The sequence below is a fragment of the Citrus sinensis genome, chromosome 1 (genome assembly GCF_022201045.2).
Source record: "Citrus sinensis cultivar Valencia sweet orange chromosome 1, DVS_A1.0, whole genome shotgun sequence".
NCBI lineage: Eukaryota > Viridiplantae > Streptophyta > Magnoliopsida > Sapindales > Rutaceae > Citrus > Citrus sinensis.
In genome coordinates, this window is record NC_068556.1 from 1583661 (window position 1) to 1600702 (window position 17042).

Below are 17042 nucleotides of genomic sequence, written 5' to 3' on the forward strand. Positions count from 1 at the left end.
ATATACAATTCTAATTATGTATAATTCTGATTTCATCCACAAGTTTATTTGTTAAGTTCATATAAGTTATCATTTTTGGATGATAAAAACATATTCCTGAATCAAGAACGAAATAGTTTCGTTTTTGTGAAATATCCTGTCTTGTTTGTTGTGCTCAATCCTTTGACGATTACTAACTTTTCAAATGTGGAAGTAGACCAAAATTTGATTACTCTCTTGCTTGAGCTTGAACATGATTTAAATTTTTTATATTCCGATTTCGATCCATCACAACTGTCATACATTTCCAAAAATAAACAAAAGAATATATGGTCAAATATGTTTGACATCCACATCAGCAGAATTCTGTTTTCTGCAGTGCCTTGTAGAACAGTTCCATCTCTACATTTGTTTCCTCAAAAATTGCTACTGAATTTAATAGGAAAAGAATCAGATTTCTATCCAAAATAAGACTGGCCTGAGATTTTGTATAAAAAATCCTGAAATGAGGACATTACCACTCTATAAACTGCAATTTTTTTCATCTCTGTTAGCAGCAGGAAGGACGTGCAAAGGATATTAACATCAAAAAGCATTTGATGTCACCTCTGATAATCAAGAGGAGTCACGGAGAACCAGCTGAGGAGTCCACTTGAGATTCAAAAAAAGTTTCCCTGATTTAGTGCCATCTATATGGAAACTGTCTTGAATTTCGCCTTCCATCATGACCCTAGTGAGTGTCATGATGCATTTCCCCATTTTGTCCTGAATGATTCATATAGTGAAACAATTTAATCCAGGACTTCAGCAAGAAGTAGGAAATTTCTGAAAGCTTTTTTTGAAGTCTAATTCATCAATGAAGTGACAATGATGAATGGAGTGTTACCTTCCCAAAGGTGTCATGGTCATAAACATCCAAAATTAACATTTCATGCTGTCCATCCTCCACAACAAAGTCAAATGTCTGATTCCAAACTGGATTCAGGGTGTCGTGTGCAACCTGAGAAAGTTGAATGGTTAAAAAACGAAGAGATTTCAAAACCTCTGAACATCAACCATCTTTTGCGCCAGTTAATATTTTGCTACAAAGATGAATATGGAAGCATAGGTGACTTATAAAGATGTGTTCGACATTCTATAATGAACTAGGTTTTTACCACTACAACTGGAAATCTGATACTCACCCTAGTCTTCGCTCTGTTTCCAGCTTTCTTCAGTTGAAGGACAACAAAGGGATCAGCCTTTCCTATCAAATCTACTTTCGGCAAGTTTTCAGCAGCTATCACTGTAATGGATAATACTCCTCTCACAATAACGTCACTTTTCTTTTGAGTTGCAATCTTTCCAAGCTCAGCAGCTTCCGCTCTACTTGTTTCACTCTTAAGGCTCTTCTCCAATGTGGTCAATGAGTAGTCGGAGTTGAAAGGATTCTTAAGGCTGCTCTCTGTGCCAAAAGGACAGTATAACAGCTCAAGATGCACCTAATGCCAAGAAAAATTGCACAAGTTAGAGATAATTACCGCCATCTTATGCACAGCCAGTATAAATGCTGCAATCAATCAGTTGGCATCCTCACCTGACCCCTGTTTTTGGTATCTCTCTGGACCTTAACATCCTTGACCAGTTTCAACCATACATCCTTCACTTTACCAGGCTCAAGTTCTTTTAGTGCTATTTGAGCAATACCAATAATTTCAGGGGCCAGCATTGGTCCTTCATCATCAAAGACTCTTACTGTCAAGTGTTGAGTTGAAGCATCTTCAACTGTGAATTCAAAGTGCTCATTCCAGATTGGGTTCAGTTCATTGTTCTGCACATACAGTGAGAAGTATTCAAGCTGAGATTGAAAATTGCTAAATGCAAGCATAAAAGGCAAGTTTACACACAATTGTTTTGCTGGTTTTCATTCTGTCACGCAGTGGACGCACAAATATCACAACAAAAGGATCAGATTTCCCGATAAGGTCTTTATTTGTTAACTCCTTGGCTTGCACAAGCTTCACATCTAATGTGCCACAAGGCTTCAACTCCAAGTCACTAAAACATTAAGAAAATTATCAATGACGGCAACATGAATCATGAAGTTGAGAGCCAAGGAACTTCATGGAAAATGAAATACCTGTAATCCCCGGGTAATATAGGTATAATTTGTCGAACAGGCCATGTTATTGAGTCTTCAATAGCATCTATAATTGTTTCCTGTGCAAAGTTTTATAAATAAAATAAAATCGAGTTGCTTGTTAAAGAAGTAACAGAAGAACTAAGACAAAGTTTGCTCAAACCTCAATAGCATCAGAGATCCCAGGGATTGATGATATATCGCCACCAACAACTTTAAGTGTGAAATCCAGATCTTTCTGTACGTACAAGCAAATTAACAATTAAGTTCGGGTTCATCTATGAGCAGGCAGAAAAGTTTCTTTTCTGTCATAGAAAAAATGAAGATTATTGTAACTGACCTTTTCTCTCAATGAATAAGCAACAGCTCCAAAACAAGGAAACTCATCTACCAGTGGTTTGAAGATCAACCTGAAAACCCCAGTGAATCCAATATTCTTCACCTGGATGAAGAAATTGAAAACCATAAAGAATGAAAAGAAAATAGAAAGTTAAAACTAACTCTACATCTGATGCTGCAAACAAAAACACAAACTATCTTCACAAACATTTACACAAAGAACAATATCAGTTGTTACTTTTGAGCGTGGACAGAAATCAGAAGTTACCTGCACAGGAAGTCCTACACCAACTCTTGTTCGAATATCAAGTACAATATTTGGGTTACCATCCCACTGCATCTCCAATTCCATTGTAATTCCCTCTTCTCCGCTTTCACTCTCTACTATGGCAACTCCTAAACCACGGATCCACCATTGAATAAAAAAATAAAATTAGGCTCTACTTTGTTTTTGCTCTTAGGAAACTATACTGCCGATGTGTCTGGTAAATACTTGCACACAGTTATGCCTTTGTCACTTATTGGAACAATCATTAGACTTTACTTAACAGCTAGAAATTTCGTTCCATAACAACGGTGGCTTCAAAGCCACAAAATTACAATACCAATAGAATGAGTCACTAAAAATTTCAATCTCTCTTACTATTACTATATGTTTTGCTCTGTTTTCTTACCAACTCATAGTACCCGTTTCTTAAAACACAAAATCAAAGTTGAAAAAAAAATATATAAAAAACTAACCTGTAAACTGTGGAGCCACAGTACCAAGGGTCAATTTTGAAAAGCTGAGAGAGGCTAAGATACTTGGTCTGTATTGTTCAAGAATAGGCTCAACATTGCTTCTTATCAGCTCTGATGCTGCCTACAACATTGTAACAGCTATTTAACAACATTACCACATAATTAAAAGAACTAATCACCACGGGTTACCTCATTAATGAATGGCCAAAGTTTGTCAAGTTGATAATTAAGCCAATTTAACTGCCATTGATTGAAAAAAGAAAAAAAAATCAGTACTAAGATTATAAGTAAATAATGTGTCAATGTAGCATATTATTATGATTGTTACTAATTTTACCTTCTGTCTCTGTTGAAAAACAACCCATGGAGGATAAAATTCAGGAGGAATGAGTTTTCTTGAATCTTGGACTGTCATCCGGGAAAATGCAGCCACTATGTTTGCCTATAAAAATGTTAACACAGATCAAAAACAAAAACAAACGACAAGTCGTCACATACAGAGATAATCAGGAATGACAGATCCTGCAATGCTGAAGATCCAAGAATAGTACGAGTTCAGCGCGACGGCGGGATCGAACGTTCTCATAACGAGCATACGCGACCATCAATCCAATCCCGAAGGAGATCCCAAAAAACATGCCATATAAGAAAGACATTTTTCCCGGAAAATTTAATCATGAAAAGGAAAGTTGGCAATGGGGCTGGTCTGGTGGGAAAGTTACGAACGTCGTTGTTGGGTGTGCATGGAAGAGAATATGAAGATTGCGTGCTTATAGCAAGCACTCTAGCTAATAAAAATATAATGAGATCATATTAACGTGGAATAATTCAATGAATCAATTTAACTTTGATTTGCAAAGCAAAGAAGGAAAGAAAAGTAATTTGTTTGTTCCTTTCGCTTGGGTTTAAACCACCACCTGCCTTTGTTGCTCTCTCTTTTCTTTTCTCTTTCTTCTCTTTTATTAAAATCTTTGTTTATTTAGTTTTGGAAAATGCCCCTAATTTTTCTCTCATCTGCTACATTATTTTTATTAAAAGAACTTCAATTTATCTCAAAATTCATTAGAAATCTCTACATCATTATTATGCTATACATGGAAAAAGATCTTAATAAATTAATAATATCATTAAAAAAAATAAAATAGTGCTAAACATGTGTAAATTATATTTAAAAAAATTATTCTAAACGATTTGTTATTTATTAAGCAAATGATAAAATATGTAATAAGTGTACATTAAAAATTTGTGAACAATATTTCATGCACTCAATGAGACAATGAAATAATAATGATTGTAGACAGTAGTCAATGTTCCTTAATTAGTTGATTATGTTATTATTGTACTGTTGTGCTTTGTTATGTTTTAGGGACACAAAAGCAGAAGGCTTGATAGGAAAGGGGTGCGGGAACAAAATGATATAATTTTTGGGCACTTATGTTGAAAACAGTATTCATCGAGGGCCAAGAGAGCAAATATGAAATTTAGTCTGCATCCAATTGGTGGCTCGCGTTAGTCCAGGAGGGTGGATTGGCAAATCGTAAATAGCTCCCAGCCTGATACGTGTAACGTGACCTGGACGTACTCCCATCAATGCTATTTGCATGCGTGCCACATGGCGCCCTATCGCATCATCTGTGATTGGTTAACTTTGTAAATAAAATATGGAACAAAGATAATTTAGGAGCCAGTCCCGTGTGCGAAGCAAAGACATTGACAACATTATTTACATATAACGTATGGTTCCTATGCAAAGAAAGTTTTGACTTCACTCAGTGTATTTCGTCCAACTAACGAGTGCAAGTGCATGTTGATTTGTAGCCATTAGCCTAAAGTATAATGGTTAGAATTTAAATATTACAATTGTGAGGTCATGGATTTAAACTCCCACAATGTATTATGGGGTTTAATTTTTTTTCTCAATTTAAGTAAAAATAATTTTCTCCATTTCGAAATGTGAGTTGACTAAACGTTTTTCGAATATTAAAGAGGATAAAAATTTGAACTAATCTTAGTAATAGTCTGATTTGTAAATATTAGTTGTAATATCATTTAATATGAGTTGTACTATCAAAAGAAAATATGCCTCAAGAGGTAGGCGAATTTTGAGCTCAATTTTCCCGAGGTAAATTTCTTCTAAAACTTGAAGAGTAGACAATTCTCCATTCAAGGTTGAGAAATTTTCCTTTCATATATGAGTAGACTCGAACTATATAAAAGTATATAACCTTGATAGTAGGGCAAAATTAATCGGACCAAAGATTCGTTAATAGTGAAAAATGGGTTTACAAACAGTACTGGGAGCAACTTTAAGCTCTCGGCATTTGGAAAAGAAGAAAATATGGAATAAAACCTTTACATTTGGAATATAAATCTTATCTTTGTACGTAATATATGCTCTTGAACAGTGAATGAGGATACTTGGCATGAACTCCTCTCTAGCAATCCACCATCTTTATTTTTGATGAAATATTTTTAATTACTATAATGACTAACTTGGTGGGATTTGATTGGTTGATTAAGTCTGGAAATATTATAAACCATAAATCAATCCAATCAATTTTGAGCATACAAAAGACATCCCCATCTTCTTTTGAACGTTCAATTCGCGGGTAAACACATTAGAGACGCGACCAATCTTGGAATTAAGGTGCGGGCTTTGCCTTCAAATTTATTCGTTTCTTATCTTGACTCTTGTAGATTCCTTTTTTTAATTGAATTGATGCCCGGCACAAATCCTGCTGAGTCATGCTAATCTGCTAGTGATGCTTTTTATTAATTTCACGTAACTCTTGACGCCTGTTAATGCAAATGTGAATTGACCCAATTCCAATTATTTTATTTGGGTTTTAACTTTTACGTGTTTGATGGTGATCCTAGTATTTGATCAGCTTGATAACAATTATCAGTAAAAAAAAAAATGTGTACCCCGAAAGTAGTTTACGATGCTTCATCCACAGTTTTCCTTACAAAATTTTAAATTTTAAAAATTTTTCATCGTCGATCCCTTAAATTTTCGTCCATGTATTCCTGATCATATATCATATTACGTTATTGCATAAATATATAATAAAGAAATTTACAGATGTAGCAAAAAAATTAGAGATTTAATAAAGAGTAAAAGTATTATACCAAACGCGTCGTTGTATCAAATTATTTCTCAATATACACGATTGCATTGAAAAATGACTTATCTACTGTGTATTTATTCCCGTTTACTATAACTATATCATTATTAGGATTTTGAAGAGGGTAAATTATATGTAGATATTTTAAGTGAATAAGAAGCAAGAGATGATTAATCATCTCAAGGAGAAAATGAGCACAAAACATACTTGACAGTTGTCATAATTCACACATTCTAATTTGGTTTAAATTATATTACAATAAATTTCTAATTTTGTTACTTTTTTTAAAAAAAATTTATTGTAAGGTTTTTTTTTTATTTTAACCACGAGGTATATGACCCCAACTGTGGGAGGCATCTCTAAGCTTGTACTACAACTCAGATTAAAAGTCCTCGCTTGAACCGAGAGACACATATTCTCTCAACAAAGACGACTTCCATACAATTCGAACTGAAAAACAAATACAGTTAAGGCACTTAAGGAGACTCCACCGACAATCGAGCCAACACTCTTTTGGTTATTGTGAGGTTTTTAACGTGAGTGGGGGCGGCATGTACGTGATGTGTCACGATTTTAGAGAATCAACACGGGCACTCCCAAATAAAAATAAAAGGAAAGAATAATTAATACAAAGTTGCAAAGTCATTTCCAGAGAAATCGCAAAGTCGAAAGTTCAAATTATATAACGAAAGCAACGCGAAGCGCGAGCCAAGCAGCCTCTCTCTCTCTCTCTCTCTCTCTCCCCGTCTCGCTCTCTCCAAATAATCTTCCCACTCACTCTACTTGACTCTTCTTCCACAACATTCTCAAAGAAACTGCTACACAGTGTACATAACGTAACATAATAATAACTGCCATCCTCACTCGTTAAGCATGCACAAACAGTAATCTCTTATTAATTTTTTTGTTTGTTTGTTTGCTTGTGGAGTTGGAAATGGCGGGAAACGACTGGGTTAACAGTTACTTAGAAGCGATCCTGGACGTCGGTCCGGGAATCGACGACGCAAAATCGTCGCTGTTGCTTAGAGAGAGAGGGCGTTTCAGTCCTACTCGTTACTTCGTCGAGCAAGTCATCACCGGCTTCGATGAAACCGATCTCCACCGCTCTTGGATTCGAGTACCTTTTTCTTTCTTAAATTGTCTTTCTTTCTTAATTTTATTATTCCTATTATTATGATCGTCTATTTCTAATGTCTAGGCTGCGGCTACGAGGAGTCCGCAAGAGAGAAACACTAGATTGGAGAACATGTGTTGGCGGATTTGGAATCTGGCTCGCAAGAAGAAACAGGTTTTTGTTTTGATTTTGCTAGTCTTTTCAATTCTTCTTCTTGCTTTTTTTCCGCTTAGTTTTAGCTATTCACATTGTAGTCTTAAACGTTGAAATTTAATTTTGAGAATTTGTTCTGTTCTGTTGCTGTGCTTCGTATCGTACGGATTTTCACATCCGTTATAGGATCACGTAAGAATCCTCAGGTGCAGGTGCAGATGTTCGTATTCTTACGGATCACATGCAATTTTATGCAATTTCTAACGAAGTTAAATAATAAATCGGAGATGACGGCCAATTGCATACTAGTTCGCTTTATTTCGCTTAGTTTATGCTCTGTTTTCACTATTATTATTTTTTTAATAATCTCATTTTAGCATGACAGTGTGAATGTGGCACATAGTTTCAATTTTTTTTTTTCCCTACAGATATATGTGTTTTTCAAATACTCAATTGTTTTTCAATTATTTATAGATTTGTTAACTTGATTCTACTTCTCTTTCAACTCAAATATAGATTGAAGGAGAGGAAGCTCAGCGTAAAGCTAAACGCCGTCTTGAGCGTGAAAGAGGCCGCAAAGAGGCATCCGCTGATATGTCGGAAGACTTATCGGAAGGAGACAAAGGAGACGTGTCTGGTGAACTTTCTGCCCATGGTGGTAGCACCAGAGGAAGAATGCCTAGAATCAGTTCAGTTGATACAATGGAGAATTGGGCCATTCAGTACAAGGAAAAGAAACTCTACATTGTGTTGATAAGGCATGCGATGCATTTAATTGTGACCTCATGATCTATGAGGATATACGGTGGTTTATTCTGAATTCAGTTTTTTATTATAACTATAAACAGAAATCTAGGATCTTTTGATTCAGAGCTTATCAATTCTCTGGTTTTTAAGATGGTTTTTGTAGATTTTAACATGAAATATTTGTGCAGTCTTCATGGCTTGATACGCGGTGAGAACATGGAGTTAGGTCGTGACTCTGATACAGGGGGTCAGGTAACTTTCAGAGATAACTTTTTTTCCTGCTACTTTTCTGATAATCAACACTATCATTAGTGTTGTTAAATACTACTCTATTCCTCATGGTGAAGTTTGGAATATGGTGTTTCTAACAGGTTAAGTATGTTGTAGAACTTGCAAGGGCATTGGGTTCAATGCCAGGAGTTTACAGAGTTGATTTGCTGACAAGACAAGTATCAGCTCCAGATGTAGATTGGACCTATGCTGAACCATCAGAAATGCTGAATCGAAAAAACACTGAGAATTTGATGCAGGGGCTTGGGGAGAGCAGTGGTGCTTATATCATCCGTATACCTTTTGGCCCAAAAGATAAATATGTACAAAAAGAACTTCTTTGGCCTCACATTCCTGAATTTGTTGATGCTGCACTTACCCACATCATTCAAATTTCCAAGGTTCTGGGTGAGCAAGTTGGTTCTGGACAACCAATCTGGCCAGTTGCAATTCATGGACATTATGCTGATGCAGGTGATGCTGCTGCTCTTCTATCTGGAGCTCTAAATGTGCCAATGGTTTTTACTGGCCACTCACTGGGGCGAGATAAGCTTGAACAACTTTTGAAGCAAGGACGCCTATCAAGGGATGAAATTAATACAACATATAAAATAATGAGACGGATAGAGGCTGAGGAGCTGTCTCTTGATGCCTCTGAGATCGTTATAACTAGCACCAGACAGGAAATAGAAGAGCAATGGCGCCTTTATGATGGATTTGATCCAGTACTGGAGCGTAAGCTCAGGGCAAGAATCAAAAGGGGTGTAAGCTGTCATGGCAGGTTTATGCCTCGTATGGTTGTAAGTCTATAATTTTTATCTAAAACATGTTTAGTTATTTATTGTAGTGTACTTTTCTTGGTTCTCTTTATCTTAAATATTCATAATAATGTCCAGGTAATTCCTCCTGGAATAGAATTTCATCACATTGTTCGGCATAACGGAGATGTGGATGGGGAAGTGGAGAGAGATGAAGGTAGTCCTGCCTCTCCAGACCCGCCGATATGGTCCGAGGTTATAATCGTTCTTTCTTCTTTTAATCCAAAAAACAAAGAAGTTCTTTCTTTTTCATCATTTTGGTTATGATAGCCTCTGTGCTGCTGTCTGTTGATCTTTGCTATTATTTTACTACAAAACAGGAACTACAGAATGTTGAGGATCTTTTCCCTTGCGTGCATAGTAGAGATTCTGATTACAGTACACTGACCTTGGAATTTTTGAATTGGCAGATAATGCATTTCTTTTCAAATCCACGCAAGCCTATGATCCTTGCCCTTGCCCGCCCAGACCCTAAAAAGAATATTACAACTTTGGTCAAGGCATTTGGAGAATGCCGTCCTTTGAGGGAGCTTGCTAATCTTGTAAGTTAAAAGTCTTTGATCTGTTCCTGAATAGTGCATCCATCTTGCAACGCTTCTGATCCAAAGTTCCTCCTTGTCCTCTGGATATTGATGCCTTTATTTGCATAATTTTTATATACCTGTTTTCTGACTTTTAACTTTTATATCTTTTGTTGTTGCAGACACTAATAATGGGAAATCGAGATGATATTGACGAAATGTCAGGAACAAATGCAGCATTGCTTCTTTCCATTCTTAAGTTGATTGACAAATATGATTTATATGGCCAAGTGGCATATCCTAAACACCATAAGCAGTCTGATGTTCCTGACATTTATCGTCTGGCAGCCAAAACGAAGGTAGAGTTTGTGGTGGATTCTTCTAACTTGAAGCAAGAACCGGAGTAGCTAATTGTAGTAAAAACCCCTATGCTTTTTAACTACTGATGTATTAGCGACATAACTTTTCATGTAACATGGCCCATAAGCTATCTGCTTCCCGTTTGGATCCAATTACTTCCGCAGAAAGGAAAGATTGTGATTTGTTTTAAGTTGCTCTAGTACATATGTCGTTCAAATTTTACCATGACGAGATTTATTTTTATTTTTATCTTTGTGGTGGTTGGTGTAGGGTGTATTTATCAATCCAGCTTTCATTGAGCCGTTTGGACTCACTTTAATTGAGGTTATTCTCTCATCTAGTGTTTACAATTTTTCGTACTTCTGATTTTAATTCTTCGACAAATTCAACATAAGTTCTTGTTACTTTGCAGGCAGCAGCTTATGGTTTGCCCATTGTTGCCACAAAAAATGGGGGTCCTGTTGATATTCATCGGGTTTGAACCATCCCTGGAGCCTTCTTATTGCTTAGCTTGTCTATTTATTTAATTCTAGATTGAAGTTCTCTACTTGCTTTTAAATAATGACTATGAACTTGCGGCAGGTTCTTGACAATGGACTGCTGGTAGACCCTCATGATCAGCAGTCTATTGCTGATGCTCTTCTTAAGCTTGTATCTGATAAGCAGCTTTGGGAAAGATGCAGGCAGAATGGACTTAAAAACATTCATCAGTTTTCATGGCCTGAGCACTGTAAATCATACTTATCTCGTATTTCCAGTTGCAAACAGAGGCAGCCTAGGTGGCAGAGAAGTGACGATGGACTTGATAATTCTGAATCTGATTCACCTGGTGATTCCTGGAGAGACATACATGATTTATCTTTGAACTTGAAGCTGTCCCTGGAAGGCGACAAAAACGAAGGTGGTAGCACTCTTGATAATTCTTTGGATACTGAAGAAAATGCTGTTACTGGGAAGAACAAATTAGAGAACGCTGTCTTGGCATTGTCAAATCGAACCATAGGAGGAACACAAAAGGCAGATCATAACGTTGCTTCTGGTAAATTTCCAGCATTGAGGAGGCGGAAGTATGTTTTTGTTATTGCCGCAGATTGTGACACAACATCAGATTTTCTTGAAATCATTAAAAAGGTTGTTGAGGCAGCAGGGAAGGACAATTCTGCAGGATTTATCGGGTTTGTTTTGTCAACAGCATTGACTATCTTAGAGTTACACTCTCTACTGGTTTCGGGAGGTTTAAGCCCATTAGCTTTTGATGCTTTTATCTGCAATAGTGGTAGTGAGCTGTACTATCCATCGTCAAGCACCGAAGACAATCACGGGCTTCCCTTTCTGGTAGATTTAGATTATCGTTTTCATACTGAATACCGTTGGGGTGGAGAAGGTTTAAGGAAGACTTTGGTTCGTTGGGCTGCTTCTGTCAACGATAAAAAGGGAGAAGAAGGAAAAATTGTCGAGGAGGATGAATCGAGATCAACTATACATTGCTATGCATTCGAAGTAACCAATCCACAAATGGTAATTCTTTTTCTTATTGTACAGCTGAAACTCAGACTTTTCAGTGTTGCATTTTCATTAATATCTACTTTCGTCTTCACAGATTCCTCCGGTTAAGGAACTCAGGAAGCTGATGAGAATTCAGGCACTTCGATGCCATGTTATTTATTGTCAAAATGGTACCAAACTTCATGTGATCCCTGTATTGGCTTCTCGATCCCAAGCTCTCAGGTAAATGTGCAGTGCTTCAATCGAGTGTGGCTGGATACTAGGGGTTAACATGACCTAATGTTGCAATTGTTTTGTTATGCTTGATGAATCTTTATGCAGTTATGTAACCAAATTGAGTGAACATATATTTTCAGGTATCTCCATGTTCGTTGGGGCATAGACTTGTCGAATGTTGTGGTCATTGCAGGAGAATGTGGGGACACAGATTATGAAGGCTTGCTTGGTGGCGTTCATAAAACTGTGATATTGAAGGGAGTTGGTGAAAGTGCCCGTAAGCTTCATGCCAATAGAAACTATTCTTTAGAGGATGTCATTTCATTTGACAGTCATAATGTTATTCAAGTTGATGAAGCGTGTGACAGCTACGACATAAGAGCATCACTTGAAAAATTAGGGGTACTCAAGGGGCAGTAATTCTCTGCTCCTCATGTATCGTGTAAGTAACGAGACGAACGAGAATGTACTGATTGTTAGCTGCCTTATAATGAGAAGATTAGTTTCCAATGTTATTGCCTCCATTGCCTGTAACTTGTCTCGGCTCCGAAATAGTTTAAGACTTCCCCACCGAAGCACCCAACCTCTCAAATTTGATGATCGGTGAATGTTATAGCAAAAAATGAGTGTTGCGATATTTGCTCTCTTTAATTAATTTGCTATAAACTGTCAACAAAATCAAACTTGCGGCTTCTTTTGTCAGGTAGCGGTCAACGTCGGCCGAACTCATATAACTCCATACGTCGACTAATCCAATGATGATGGCTATAGAGCGTATAATATAAGTCTATTAAGTGTATAATCAATCGTAATCATTTGATGAGCGGGAGGGTCTCTATTTGGAAACAAATTAATAACTCACAGCAAGGGTAAGGGGCTAGTTGTGAACTGTGACATAGAGATGTGATGAATTTGGAAAGTGGCCATTGATTGATTGGTTCACATGGTGTTGACATCGGACAAAGATGTTTAATTGGTTCCACAAACTAAATTTTCTGCCGTAACGAAATATATTTGTTACAAGTGTAAAGACGATACCAAGAAATTATCTAACAATTTCATCCGATTTAGTAATAACCACAAGTGCGCACTTCAACTCCGCATTGTGGCAACAATAGAAGCAAAATGTGCCCATACATGCCCCCCCGGGCTTTGGGGACTTCGTTTAAGAAAGTGTAGCTTTTCCCATTTTTACCATGGATTATTACTTAGAGGTAGCCAAAAATGGATTGAGTTGAAAGAACTTAACTGAACTGAACCCGATCGATTTCAGAACTAACTGAAATTTCGGTAATTTGGATTTTGTTTGGAAAATTTCACCTAGCATTTACTTGCTCCAGTAATCGGATGAAGATCACTTAACTGTGCGATAGATGAGCCCGGAAGAAATATCTGAGTGCGTAAACTAACTATCTTATAAAATCTAATCACAATCAATTGAATATCAATACAACAAGATGACGTGCCAAAATCAAAACGAGAATGCATGATAAAATCACGTGCCAGTACGCACCGAATCCAAATATATAGTACTGGAGGAAAAAGAGACCCACATCAATCCACCATAAATATCGTCTTTCATGAGTCATGCACAATGATCATAAACTGAAATTTCCATTTCTTCACGTTTTAAAAAAGATTTTTTTTTTCTCTCCATGCAAAAACTTTTAGATGAAAAGAAAGATCTAGTTAACAATGGCTGAGTTCACATTTGCTTCCCCAACTTTGCTCTACCCAATAGTCCTTCTTATTCTCATTTTCTCGTTGATCAACCAACATTTCAATTTCTTCCCTTCTTCTGATCAATCACTTAATCATGATAATCACACTCATATCTCGCAACAAAACCCACAACCCTCTCTCTCTTATTTCGGAATACCAACTCAAAATGCTTACAAGAGTGTTGGCAGAGTAAGCAACTCAAAACCGCACCTAATAATTGCTTAAGCTCATTACCTTATACTCTGATGTTTTCGTTTACTTTCTTTTACATATGTTTTATTTTGTTCTCTCCATAAGTACAGAAAAAGAACCCATTTGAGAGAATGCAAAATGGGTTAGCAAGAGCAAGAGCAGCTATACAACAAGCGTCTCGATCACACAGTTACATGCCGAACAAGGAGGAGAGTTTTGTGCCCAGAGGATCTATTTACATAAATCCTTTTGCCTTTCATCAGTTAAGAATTAATTTCCCTTTTTCTTTTATTTTCTTGTTGAGTGTTGGCCGACTCAGATTAGTGCTTTCGAGTCACTTCAGTATATTTTAGGGTTAAAAAAAAAAATCTGAAGATAATGCTGAGTTTTATTTAAATTCGGAATTCCAGATTATCTTATCGTTTGTTTTGTGATTTTAAAGTTCAAAAGAGTGTAGACTTTCCGACTATTCCCAAATTAAAATCAAGTTAAAATCATCATCAAATGAGATACGTTTTGGATAATTTTACATATATAGTGGAAATCGAGATTGCCTTTTTTAAATTATGGTTACTTGTAGAATTGTTTTCGGGTCAAATTACGTTGGCATTGTGACCAATAAAATGGTTTGCAACTTGAAATTCATCTAAATTGTGTCTCCAAAAAATTCAATTGAGTAGGAAAAAATGTCAAAATCACTTCAAATCCTCATTAATTAGACGGTCTAGATCGATTACTACCAAGATGGGGTATCATAGTCGAGTATATCAGCATGGTTTTGTAAAATGGAGCTCATTTTGTTGAAATTCTCTAATTTTCTGTTACACTTCAAAATTTTCGTTGTTGACACCCACGTTTTATATTATTGTACTTAGTAAATCATTAATTTTACGTTACTGTACATAATATATCCCAGTATTATATAACATTTCTTATGATAGTTATGAAAAATTTTATCCACTAAGATCTGCAACTTGTTTAAAAATTAAACCCATCCTTTGTGTAACCTAGAACAACCGCAATCTTTAGATTCATTTATGAAAATATCAGAAACTTGAATTTATTCATCTGGTCCCCCTAAACATTTTAGTGAGAAAAGAAACTAGTATGCATACTATCAAATAGAAAAATTTTAGAATATTTTTAAAGTATTATATCAGTCATATCTCAATCATATATAAAAAAAATGATGTTACGACGTATATGCATTTACTTTGAAGAACCAATATACAATCACTGGTTATATAAAATTTAATTTCACATGTCATACATTGCATTAATTAATTGTATTATCTCTGATTTATTCTCGAGCTCTTCAATGCACACGCATCAACTTATTGTACGGTAGATACACATTACTTTAACATTTGAAAATGAAACAGGAGTCACATACAAATGGAGAAGCGATTTAGAGTATGGGCATACAAAGAAGGAGAACAACCCCTCTTTCACAGAGGGCCAATGAATGACATTTATTCCATCGAGGGCCAGTTCATTGATGAATTGGAAAGTGACAAAAGTCCTTTTGCAGCCTCCCACCCGGACGACGCCGTTGCATATTTCATCCCTGTTAGCATCGTCAATATCATACGATACGTCTACAGACCTTACACTGATTACTCTCGCAAGAGGCTGCAAAACATCGTCAAGGACTACATTGATCTTATTTCGAGTAGATACCCTTATTGGAACAGAAGCAATGGAGCTGACCATTTTTTTGTTTCTTGCCATGATTGGGTATACTTTTATTAAAAACCTAATTGTTGACTTCCTTCCTATGTAATATGTGGGGAGTTTCAAACAATATTGCATTGCAGTTCTGATGTAGCGGGACAATCAGTTCTACTCTACCATATGGTAGAATAGTGGATTGTAAAAGACGGCCATCTCTAGGTCCCAAAATGAGATCTAAATTCATTATCATAAAAAATGAATGAGTCTCACCTGGGGACTCACTGCTGTGCCACATGGCAGAGGTTCCCCCTAAGTTATGTCCACATACTAATTCTAATGATCTGTGTGATGTTACAGGCGCCAGAAGTTTCAGCTGCTCACCCAACGTTTTACAAGCATTTTATCAGAGTTCTTTGCAATGCAAATTCCTCAGAAGGGTTCCACCCTGTGAAAGATGTGTCCATGCCGGAAATTTACCTCAAACGCAGGATATTACGACCGCCACAGCTCAGCCAGGCCTCTAATAACCGCTCAATCCTCGCCTTTTTCGCTGGCGGTCCTCACGGATTCGTGAGAGAGCTGCTGTTTAGATATTGGAAACATAAAGATGATGACATTCAAGTTCATGAGTATCTCCCCCAAACCCTAAACTACACTCAGCTAATGGGTCAAAGCAAGTTTTGCCTCTGCCCTAGTGGTTATGAAGTTGCAAGCCCTAGATTGGTTGAGTCTATATATTCAGCGTGCGTTCCAGTGATCATCTCTGATCATTACGTTCTGCCGTTCAGTGATGTTCTCGATTGGAGACAATTTTCCGTTCACATTCCGGTGGAAAAGATACCGGAAATTAAGAAAATTTTACAAGGAATTTCTGTGGAAGAATATTTAGAAAAGCAGAAGAGAGTTGTTCAAGTTCAAAGGCATTTTCTGATGAACAGGCCGGCTAAGCCCTTTGATTTAATGCATATGGTGATGCACTCAGTGTGGCTGAGGAGGCTTAACATAAGGCTCCACGAGCTGCAGTATTGATTGTGTATGCAGGACGCCACAATCATGCATTTGAACACAATGAATGCATAATGTATGATCATATTAATTGGCTTCTTATTAATTATATGGTAGGATTAGAGGGTTCAATGAATATATTTTTTAAGGTTTTATTTTACGAGTATAGTTAGGGATTATAATTACTTGTGCAAGTTATTGTGTAAGAACGGATGTCATAGTTCTAATATTGATTCCATGAGATATCATCGCAAGAATTTTCTTCAAAACATTCATAATTAGTATTTACGAATAGTTCTTTTTGTTTTCTCCAAGAGAAATTTTTGCGAAAATGATGACTTTGACTTTGGTGGGGTTGTGACTTCGTCCTTGACTTGAAGTCGGTCAAGCAATATTTGATGAAATGGGGATTCACACAATTAATAATGATGAAGATTTAGT

General features: G+C 36.5%; 3 protein-coding genes across 4 annotated transcripts; 2 read left to right on the plus strand and 1 right to left on the minus strand.

Annotated features, from left to right (window-relative positions):
* Positions 1-369: 369 nt before the first annotated feature.
* On the minus strand, positions 370-4104 carry LOC102631178 (synaptotagmin-4). The gene is made up of 13 exons (XM_006483336.4): positions 3730-4104; positions 3516-3620; positions 3368-3418; positions 3179-3299; positions 2706-2833; positions 2439-2540; positions 2262-2336; positions 2099-2178; positions 1866-2016; positions 1556-1789; positions 1164-1460; positions 866-979; positions 370-744 (listed from the first exon to the last, which is right to left on the minus strand). Exons 1-13 carry the CDS (start codon positions 3832-3834, stop codon positions 595-597), a joined length of 1713 nt encoding a protein of 570 aa, XP_006483399.1. The 5' UTR covers positions 3835-4104; the 3' UTR covers positions 370-594.
* A 2879-nt stretch (positions 4105-6983) lies between these two features.
* On the plus strand, positions 6984-12523 carry LOC102630462 (probable sucrose-phosphate synthase 1). 2 transcript variants are annotated; one of them, XM_006483333.4, is made up of 13 exons: positions 6984-7420; positions 7502-7591; positions 8087-8328; positions 8506-8569; positions 8689-9387; positions 9484-9600; positions 9816-9947; positions 10109-10285; positions 10557-10610; positions 10699-10761; positions 10869-11804; positions 11887-12014; positions 12149-12523. In XM_006483333.4, exons 1-13 carry the CDS (start codon positions 7238-7240, stop codon positions 12426-12428), a joined length of 3165 nt encoding a protein of 1054 aa, XP_006483396.1. In that variant the 5' UTR covers positions 6984-7237; the 3' UTR covers positions 12429-12523. The 2 variants fall into 2 exon arrangements, with proteins under 2 accessions (XP_006483396.1, XP_006483398.1); XM_006483335.4 differs by lacking the exons at positions 6984-7420; positions 7502-7591 and having other exon boundaries at positions 8244-8328; positions 8705-9387.
* A 1122-nt stretch (positions 12524-13645) lies between these two features.
* LOC102622979 (probable glycosyltransferase At5g11130) lies at positions 13646-16805 on the plus strand. The gene is made up of 4 exons (XM_006483650.3): positions 13646-13919; positions 14033-14184; positions 15305-15659; positions 15954-16805. Exons 1-4 carry the CDS (start codon positions 13704-13706, stop codon positions 16623-16625), a joined length of 1395 nt encoding a protein of 464 aa, XP_006483713.1. The 5' UTR covers positions 13646-13703; the 3' UTR covers positions 16626-16805.
* Positions 16806-17042: the final 237 nt, after the last annotated feature.